This window comes from Bison bison, unplaced genomic scaffold (assembly GCF_000754665.1).
Source record: "Bison bison bison isolate TAMUID 2011002044 unplaced genomic scaffold, Bison_UMD1.0 scf7180017864482, whole genome shotgun sequence".
NCBI classification, from domain to species: Eukaryota; Metazoa; Chordata; class Mammalia; order Artiodactyla; family Bovidae; genus Bison; species Bison bison.
In genome coordinates, this window is record NW_011495042.1 from 2,315,343 (window position 1) to 2,326,063 (window position 10,721).

The 10,721-nt window shown below is 44.0% G+C and overlaps 1 protein-coding gene across 1 annotated transcript in view; it reads right to left on the reverse strand.

Annotated features, from left to right (window-relative positions):
- Positions 1-4,824, reverse strand: part of LARS2 (leucyl-tRNA synthetase 2, mitochondrial) — a 148,020-nt gene extending 143,196 nt beyond the window's left edge. The window contains exons 1-2 of the mRNA XM_010862414.1: positions 4,599-4,824; positions 144-398 (exon numbers count right to left, since the gene is read on the reverse strand). Of these exons, the coding sequence (XP_010860716.1) occupies positions 144-377 (234 nt within the window). The 5' untranslated portion in view covers positions 378-398; positions 4,599-4,824. The remainder of the gene's footprint in view (positions 1-143; positions 399-4,598) is intronic.
- Positions 4,825-10,721: the final 5,897 nt, after the last annotated feature.

Here is a 10,721-nt window from a genome sequence, read left to right on the forward strand (position 1 = left end):
AAAAAAAATTTGATGCCTAGAGAGACTTGGTTCTTTGGCTGAAGGTCACATACTCAATAACTTATTTGAATCCAGGCAATCTGACCCCAGTCCACGCCCTTCGCCCCTCTTCTCAACCCTCCAGTGTCTCTTAGAATACTCACGTCTGCTTCTGAAACCGTGAGGGCCTGGTCTTTTATTCGCTGATGCCACCATTTCTCCACATCCTTTCGTGTCTGCAGTGTGTACTCCTTGGTCCACTCTCCCGTGGCACTGTAAATACCTCTGGACCATCCTGGAATCACTCTCCTTCCCCACTTAATGACATCTGGCCCATCGTTTAGCTGCCTTTTTAGAAGACAGGCATATAAACCCAGTCTCTGCCAAGAAGGAGCCATTCTTCAAAAGGTGGAAAGGGCCTGAAAGAGAGAGTGGAGAATACACGTGTGAGCCGCCAGAACCTCCCGGAGCTCCTCCTTCCATTCAGCACAGCCAGCATTCACAGGCTTTCCTCTTATTTTGATGATTCTTTCCCTGAAAAGAATACTTTAGAAGTGCAGTCAAGATAAACACAAACTTTTTAATGGAAAATAGTAAAGATGTTCAGTGCTCCCAAACAGCAAAGATACAAAAGCCCCATAGGAACAAAAGGAGACCATCACCTGAGCCAGCACCAGCTGCAACCTCACAGCTTACATGGGGAGCAGCGGAGGCCCCTTCCTTGCCTTTAGGCCAGTCTAGGGTCTGTCTAGCAGGCTTCACATCCCATCATTCCAGGCTTCCAAAGAGCTCTAAGCACATCTGGGCTTGGCCTTAGGCTCAAATATCAGAAGAGCTCTTGAACACAGGTCTCCCAGGAAGACTGGAGACTCTGAGCTATGATCAGCATCCTTCATACATACTACAAGTTAAATATACTCAGCAGGCTGAGCCAGGAAATAACCATTATTTAGAAGACTCTTACTTACTTCTTCATTCATTTACCAAGTATTTATTGAGGTCTACATACTATTCCAGGCACTGGGGATACAGCAGTGAACAAAAATAGTCACTTCTTACATGGCACTTATACACTAGCAGAGAAAAGCAGGTAAGAAGCGAACAAATGGTGAGGGGGCGGGGTGGTGTGAAGTGGGACACTGGGATTGACATGTATACTAGTATGTATAAAACAGATAGCTAATCACAACAGACTATATAGCACAGGAAACTCTACCCAATGCTGCTCTGTAGTAACTTAAATGAGAACGAAGTCCATGAGGCTGATTCACTGCTGTACAGCAGAAACTAACACAACATTGTAAAGCAAATATACCCACCCCACCCCACCCGCCAAAAAAAGAAAAGAAACAAATAAATATATAGCATGTGTAATAGTGATGAGTACTATGGGTTTTGGCAAACAATCCACAGGGCTCACCAAGACATCCAGCTGCGATTCAAAATTCAGCTTAAACGTTGCATCGGTTTCCTCCAACAGTAAATTCCAGAAATGACCTCATGGAAGAAGCTTCATGATTTATCACTAAGTTAAAGCCTGAGGTGACAGTTCATCAAATATTCATCAAATATTTAAGATGTATGGCTAAACAGCCTAAACGTTCCGCCTTCCTACATAACAGCATTTGCTACAGTGCAGAAACAAATGAAAACAGATCTCTCAAAACCAGAGAGAAAATGAAGGAAGAAACTGGCACTCTTAAGCTGGCATTAATTCTTGATCCTCTCAAAATTTTGTCCACGTCCACTGGGGTCTAGTCTATTTAGCAAAGGTTCCAGGTCATAAATGCTGCCAAGAGGGTTCATTATAGACTTATATAAGCGAGTTTCACACATATAAAATGGCATCATAAGTGTTGACATTTTACAAGTGGGTCTGCAAAAGTTCTTGACATACCAATTCTCACTGTACTCAACCCCTCTTGCTTCTTTGTGGGTGGAATCAGAAACAGACCAAACAAAACAAACAAACAAAACACCTCCCTTCCTATCCAACAGGGCTTCCCTGGTGGCTCAGAGGTTAAACATCTGCCTGCAATGTGGGAGATCTGGGTTCCATCCCTGGGTGGGGAAGAGCCCCTGGACAAGGAAACTGCAACCCACTCCAGTATTCTTGCCTGGAGAATCCCATGGATGGAGGAGCCTTGTGGGCTATAGTCCACGGGGTCACAGAGAGTTGGACACCACTGAGCAACTTCACTTTCACTTTCCTATCTAATGGGCTTGGCTATTTTAAAGTGTGTAGATTCGACTATTGATACCAGAGTAAACTATATAATTAGTTGACTGTCAGCAATTTCATATGACCAACCTAATATATACAGACATTTTGTACAATTAAGGCAATTACATTTATTTTGAGGAGTTCGATTTCTACATAATTAGAACTATCATAGAGTCATGGACTTTATGGTTCTCTAGTTAAGTCAGTGTTTTTATGTCTTTGCAAGCTAAAGAATGTTAATTTAGCAGAGGGCATATAGATACCTGCAATCTCTCTCTTAGGCTGCATTCCTTAAGAACACATAAGGAGACACAGAAAGAATGGAAAAGGATGGAATTATAAAAATAGAAATCTGACCTGAACTACAGTCTTACAAGCTCTTTGTTTTGATGCTGGTTAACTCCACTCGTGTGTGCTCAGTTGTGTCTGACTCTCTGCGACTGCATGAACTGCAGCCTGCCAGGCTCCTCTGTCCACGGGATTCTCCAGGCAAGAACACTGGAGTGGGTTGCCATTTCCTTCTCCAGGGGATCTTCCCAATCCAAGGATCAAACCCAGGTTTCCTGTGTCTCCTGCAGTGGCAGCTGGATTCTTTACCATTGAACTACCTGGGAAGTCCAGAGTAAACGCCACATAGATTAAAGAATTTTTTAAAATACCATAAAACAAGAAAAAAATAGAGTATGTACTAATTCTCTACAAGGTGCAGGACATTCCGTCCTAGCATAAAAGCAATGGAAGAATTCAAAAGGAAAAATATTAATAAAACTCTCTAAAAAATGTGAAAAACCTGCATATCAAAAACACCATGAACCTGGGAACTCCCCTGGAGGTCGCTGTTAAGACTTCACAATTCCAATGCAGGGGCACATGTTTGATCTCTGGTTAGAATATCACACATGCCGAATAGTGCAGTCAAAAAAACAAACCAACAAAAAGCCATGAACAAAATTAGAAGCAAACAGTAAGCCGAAAGAAAACTGCTAAAACTACAAAAAAAGATTATCCTTCCCTATAAAGAATTCACATATAAAAAGAAACATCAAAAACCTAATTTTAAAAGTTGGCAAAGGAGAAAAGAGTATATACAAATGACTTACAAATATAAGAAAAAAGAATGACTTTATAACTAAACAAAGAAATGCACATTAAAATAACAAGGAAACACTTTGCTTATCACATTGGCAAAAATTTGTTATGAAAAGAAATGCGCACTTTTATACACTCCTGGTGGAATGTAAATTGATTCCACCTCCCTGGGGAGCAATGTGGTAATATATGTGTCAAGATCCTTTAAGAAAAGTCCACACCCTTAATGTTAGGGGAACCCCCAAACTCAGGCAGACTCAGCACCCAGTGCACTCAGGGTTAAGATTTACTGCAACCCTGGAGCTCAGTTCAGTTCCCTTCTTTTACTTCCCAGGCCCTGCTATGGGCCACTCCACCACCAAAGCCCTGATGGACACTGCCTCTTGCTGATAAAGAGCAGTGATTTTATTTGAGCACCATGCCCGTACCATGAATATGAAAGGTGTGACTCATGTTTTGTGTTATGATCAACTTGGCCCTCTTCTTCCTTAGCTCTATCACATCCAGCTCCTTGCCTAGATGTTTGGAACCTTGTCTCTTCTACCACATCCTTCCAAAGCATCAATTCCCATTATTCCATGCCTCTTTAAGAGTCAGCCCTGACCTCAACTTCACTTAGGATTAAAGTTTTTTGAGAATGGTGGGGGTACCAGCATGTGACCATAGGAGAGGCCTGAGAACTGGACCCAAAATGACAATCATAGGTATAGAGAAACCTAGGAGAAGAGTAGGAAAAGATAGGCAAAGTAACACAGCATGTGGGGAAAGCACAGGACACAGCGTGCACCCAAAAGAAAGTGTGCAAAAATATACCCGGGAAATGAACAAGGAGCCAAGTTACGTGCAAACAAAACAACTAAATCTCTATGTGACCTTGGAGAAATTATTTCCTGTCCAGAACACCAGCTTCTCCTTAAAATGAAGGGGTAAATCCAGATGATCTCTGAGGACCATCGAGCCCTAACATGCTGTGACAATCATCTGTGGGTCACGAGATGAGGTGGGCAAAGATTCAGGGACCCACTGGGGTAGTAGAAGAGTGGAGAGAGGGGCCTGAGTACAAAACTATGCGCACATAGACGTTTTTCTGGGAAAGGGCCCAGAACTATCAACGGAGTCGGTGGCTCAAAGAGTCTTAAGATCTGGATCTCAGAGACTTTCAATTAGGAAACTGCACAGCTCCGAGATCACCGAACCCAGACCGCACTTTCCCTTCTGGCTCCCGGCAAGTCGAAATCTATCTATCTCGGGAGAGAGGAGATCAGGTCGCGTCTCGATTCCCGCTGAGCCCGGGTCAGGGGTTTACCTGCTCACAGGCTCTGGCCTGCGGCTCCTTACTCCTCGGTTCCCACCTTAGACGAACATGGCCCGGACAGTCACCATGGGCGCCGCCATGTTGGCAGAACAACAACTTTATCGATAGTGGCCGCCACAGACACAGACAGGCGGTAGCTGAGCCGAAGGAGGCGGAGCGCTGCCTGGTCCCGACTCCCGGCATTCCTTGAGGCCGGGGTCGCAGCACTACAGTCCCGGGTTCCGCTCTTTGGTCACTGGCATCGCCTCCCGGCTCCAAGCCCCGCCTTTGGACCCAGTACTCCACCCAGAGCCTGGCGACTGCAAAACTCTAAACGTACAAGAATCAGATTCTTAATTGCAGCAGACGTGTGAAAGCCATCAGTTTAGTGCTCCTAGGCGGCACGTGGTGTAAAGACCACTGGAGGAAACCTGAGGCCACGGTTTGAAGTCCATCCTCCTTCTTTCTCAACGTCTTGATCCTTAATGGACCACGTGGTGGTTAAGACATCTTCCACCACATCCGTGGTCTAGCTCTGGGAGGGGAATTACCTGGCTAAAGCTGGAAATAAAGTGTTTTCCTCACTTGACACTTGGGCTGGGTGTCAGGAAAGCAAGACACCTGACCACCCACTTTCCTAAAAGAGTTTATGTATGGTCAGTAGAAGACACCGTATGCAAATATGCACACCTCACAGCACCAGATAGTCCCCAGGCCAGCAAACCACCCACTCGCTAATCTCTTGCCAAATTCCAAGTCTTTAACAAAGTTTCCTGACAGTTCAAAATCCAAATACTTTGTCATTAAGTGTACACTTCAAACCAGCATCAACTTCACTTGCTAGGAATGTGGTGGAATTGCAGACCCTATCCCAGACCTGCTGAATTGGACTCTGCATTTTAACAAATCTCTAGGGAATTCTTAGGCACACTTAAGTTTGAGACTCACTGTCTTAGAATGTGAGAGTTAGAAACAATCTTGAGAAGACTCTAGTCCAGCAGGCTCATTTTACCAAGCTGCAAGATCAAGCCAGTCCATCCTAAAGGAAATCAACCCTGAATATTCATTGGAAGGAAAGATGCTAAAGCTGAAGCTCCAAAACTTTGGCCACCTGATATGAAGAGCCGCCTCACTGGATAAGACCCTGATGCTGGGAAAGACAGAAGGCAGGAGAAGAAGGGGACAATGGAGGACTGAAGAACAAAACTGAGGCCCAGTGGAGCTGTTTAGCTCAAGATCACAGCAAGCAAGTCAGTATAGTCACACCACGGTATCCCAGGACCCTTCGAGAATATAAAAATCCAAGGATGTTCAAGTCTCTCATTAAAATGGTATGATATTTGCATATAACCTATGCACATCCTCTTGTACACTTTAAAATCATCCCTAGATTATCTGTTAATACCTTATACAGTGAAAATACTATGTAAATATCAAACTGTGGAAAATTCTTCAAGAGATGGGAATACCAGACCACCTGACCTGCCTCCTGAGAAACTTATATGCAGGTCAAGAAGTAACAGTTAGAACCAGACATGGAACAACAGACTGGTTCAGAATTGGGAAAGGAGTAAGTCAAGGCTGTATATTGTCATTCTGCTTATTTAATTTATATGCAGAGTACATCAATGTGAAATGCCAGCCAGGATGAAGCACAAGCTGGAATCAAGATTGCCAGGAGAAATATCAATAACTTCAGATATGCAGATGAAACCACCCTTATGGAAGAAAGTGAAGAGGAACTAAAGAGCCTCTTGATGAAAGTGAAAGAGAAGAGTGAAAAAGCTGGCTTAAAACTCAACATTCAAGAAACTAAGATCATGGCATCCGGTCCCATCACTTCATGGCAAATAGATGGGGAAACAATGGAAACAGTGACAGACTTTCTTTTCTTGGGCTCCAAAATCACTGTAGATAGTGATTGAAGCTATGAAATTAAAAGACACTTTCTCCTTGGAAGAAAATCTATGACCAACCTAGACAGCATATTAAAAAGCAGAGACATTACTTTGCCAACAAAGGTCTGTCTAATCAAAGCTATGGTTTTTCCAGTAGTCATGTATGGATGTGAGAGTTGGACCACAAAGAAAGCTGAACACCAAAGGATCAATCCTTTTGAACTTTGGTGTTGGAGAAGACTCTTGAGAGTCCCTTACATTGCAAGGGGATCAAACCAGTCAATCCTAAGGGAAATCAGTCCTGAATATTCATTGGAAGGACTGATGCTAAAGGTGAGGCTCCAATACGTTGGCCACCTGATGAGAAGAACTGACTCATTAGAAAAGACCCTGATGCTGGGAAAGATTGAAGACAGGAGGAGAAGGGGACAACAGAGGATGAGATGGTTGGATGGCATTGCCGACTCAATGGACGTGAGTTTGAGCAAGCTCCAGGAGATGTTGAAGGACAGGGAAGCCTGGTGTGCTGCAGTCCATGGAGCCACAAAAAGTTGGACACAACTGAGCAACTGAACAATAACAGTGTAAATGCTATGTATAGGTTCTGGAACGTTCTAGAATCAGGAGGCGGGGATATTTCTCATCTGTGGTTGGTTGAATCCACTGATATAGAATCATGGATACAGATGGTTCAGTGTAAAAGTTCTGGTATTCAAAAGTGGGTCTCTAACACCTGCTAAAATAGTGCCCTTCCCAAAGTGCAGAATGAAGGATCATTAGCTAAGACAACTTCCAGGCCAACCTCTCATTTCGAAGATAAGGATGCACTGAGGTCCAGAGATTGGATACAGCTTAAGATCACACAGCTAGTTGATGGCAGAACATCAGAAGCACTGACTCTCACATTAACATACCACACAAAGTTACATGCCCTTCGAGGGTGTCATGCTGTATGCACATATAACTAGCATGCCCTTTCTCTAATTTACCCAAAACACTAAATTCCAAGTGGCCTCACCTTTATTTTGATTCAAAATATCTCTTTCCTCTTATGAATTAAAGTTAATGCTGACATTTCTGGGAGATTATTTCAAATAGAATTTTTCTAAAAGTTCACTTGCTTTACTGGAAAATTGCTATTTTTACATCAAACAAGACAGTAAGCATGAAAGTAAATTTCTTCCACTCTTAAAGAGCTCGCTACAAAGATCCATTATTAAATGAGAGACACAAGTTGCTGGGCTGTGTCAAAAGTTATCCCACTTTCAATTTTGCAGAAAGGAAAGGGAATAAAGGAAATGCATGTGTTAGTATGTGCATGGAAAGAAATCTAGAAGAATATGTCTCATTTATTTCCTGTGATCATCTCGAGGAACAGTGTTTCCACAGCTCTTTCTCTACAAGAGTTTTCTATGTTCCTTTTGCTTTTTCTATTAGCTTGTGTGGTAGGCTGAATAGTGATCCCCAAAGATATCTGTTCCTAATCCTTAAAACCTGTGAATATTGTTGTAGATGGCAAAAGAGACTTTGCAGTGTGATTAAGTTAAATATCCTGGAGATGAGATTAAATGTTACTTTTCTTCCAACTTACTATCGTGCGTATCCTTTAACAGCCGGCATTCGATCTTCAACTGGAACCATCTCCCACCCCCGTGTTTTCCCCTCCAGTTTCCCTGCATGCTTCTCTGGGAGTCTCCCCTGCCTTGATTTTTGCTCTAACAGCCAGGCCCTGCATCAGGACACGGGTGGACAAGGATAAAGAAAACAGGCTTCCCTGACCTCAGGGAGACTCACAGGCAAACTGTTTCTCTAGTTCTGTCTGCCTGGTGCCCCTGCCTTCCCTGCCATCCATGCGCCTTCCGTGTTATGGTGCCTGATCCTCCAACTTTCTCTTCTTCTTCCTCCTCCTCTTCTCCCTTCTCTCTTCCCAGCCACCCTCTTGGATGGTCTCCTGCTGGTCCCTTCCACGCCACCTCCTCACCCTTTTCCCTCCTCACCTTGCCCCGCCTACCCTGTTGCAACCTACCAAGTTTTAGACATTCTGGATTCATTCAAGCACTGTTCAAAAAAGTTTAATGACCAAAGTCCTGAGTTCTTTGTGGACTCCTTTAACATCTTTGAGTTTTATTTGAATCACTGCCCAGCTTTACTCCTCTACCCTCTGTTCATTTTCCCTGCCTCTTGCACCTTGCTCTGCACTCTCTTTGTTTAATACAAAAGCCTCTGTGTCCGAAATTTCTAGGAATACGGGGGTCTCCATTTCTTCAATCGTTTCTTCCCTTAGTGTAAAAACAAGTCTTTTCCCCTGTTTACCTCACTAGGTAAAGTAAACTCACTAGAAATGACTTCGAGGTGCAAGAGTAATAAATAATTCCAACTTGACATTTATTCCCATGCTTTTGTGACCTTTTAAAAAATGAATCCTGGGGCAGCCATGTAAATTCTTATCCGAGCTGTCATGTTTCAGACATTGATTCAGATCTTCCAGGCACAACTTTCAGGCCTCCATTATGGAGATGCAGGCAAGATTCTTGCTACTTTGTAGATGGTTTTTCAATAAAAATGCCCCAGCTGTGATAGTCAAATTACTGAAGGTATAGATAGGCTTATTATCTGTGATTTTTCCCTCTTATCTATTCCTCCCCCTTTTCTGGTCACTGCTTCTGGACTTCCCTTTAAAAAACAAAACAAAACAAAACCCTCTAAATTTGAGCCGTTTTGTCTTAAGAACTTGACCTCACCCCACATACCATAGGTCTGAGGTCTGGCTTAATCCAATCCAGTCATTCCATCCCCTGACCACAGAGGTGGTTGAGGCAAGTATATTATCTCAACCAGACTAACCAGAGGAAAGCCCAGGACTTCTGCGGGGAACACTAGAACCCAGATTCTTTTCCCTGCTGTGTGGAAATAAAAATCTCAGGAGTTGCAGCAGCCATCCCAGAACCAGCTAGATGAGTCTGCTAAGAATGAAGGCAGGAAGCTGAGAGACAAATTGGGTCCTGGTGCTACTGAGGGATCTGCCATCAAGCCCTACCTGAAGCCAACTCCTCAGAACCCCCTTTCCAACTAGGCCTCAGCTTATGGACTTCTGTGTCTATCTCTGCATGACCCAATCATGCCAAGAATTCTACGAAGTCAGTCTGGCCAGACTCCCTCTGCCCTTCATCATCCTCCATCAACTCCCAAGTGATGTCTGATCATCCTGGCCTGCCTTCAGCAAGAATCCTGTTAGGCTGGCTTAGCCAGACTCTCCCCTTACTCTTGATGTTTCCTATTAGTAATTTTCCATCCACTGACCCTCACTCTGCTCCTTGGCTATAAACTTCCACTTTTTCTTATCATATTCAGAGCTAAGCCTGATCTTTCTCCCCTCCTGCAAAACCCCACTGCAGCAGTCCCTATACCTACAGCAAAAGTCATTCTGAATAAAGTCTGCCTCACTATTTTAACTAGTATCATGAATAATTTTTTTCTTTAGTAGTTCTTGCTGACATGAAAGTTAAGCCTAGGAACTTCCCTGGTGGTCCAGTGGTGTAACAATCTGCCTGCCAGTGCAGGGGACACAGGTTCGATACCTGTCCAGGAAGATGGAACATGCTGTAGAGCAACCAAGCCTGTGTGCCACAGCTACTGAGCCTGCATGCCCAGAGCCCATGCTCCGCAACAAGAGAAGCCACCGAAATGAGAAGCCCATGCAACACAGCTAGAGAAGAGCTGCTGCGCACTGCAACTAGCAGTGATCAGCAACCTCAGACATGCGGATGATACCATTCTAAAGGCAGAAAGCAAAGAGGAACTAAAGAGACTCTTGATAAGGGTGAAGGAGGAGGATGAATGAGCCAGCTTAAGACTATATAATAAAAAAACTAAGATCATGATATCTGCCCCCATTCAGTTCAGTTCAGTTCACTCACTCAGTCGTGTCTGACTCTTTGCGACCCCATGAATTGCAGCATGCCAGGCCTCCCTGTCCATCACCAACTCCCGGAGTTCACTCAGACTCATGTCCATCGAGTCAGTGATGCCATCCAGCCATCTCATCCTCTGTCGTCCCCTTCTCCTCCTACACCCAATCCCTCCCAGCATCAGAGTCTTTTCCAATGAGTCAACTCTTCACATGAGGTGGCCAAAGTACTGGAGTTTCAGCTTTAGCATCATTCCTTCCAAAGAAATCCCAGGGCTGATCTCCTTCAGAATGGACTGGTTGGATCTCCTTGCAGTCCAAGGGCTGTCT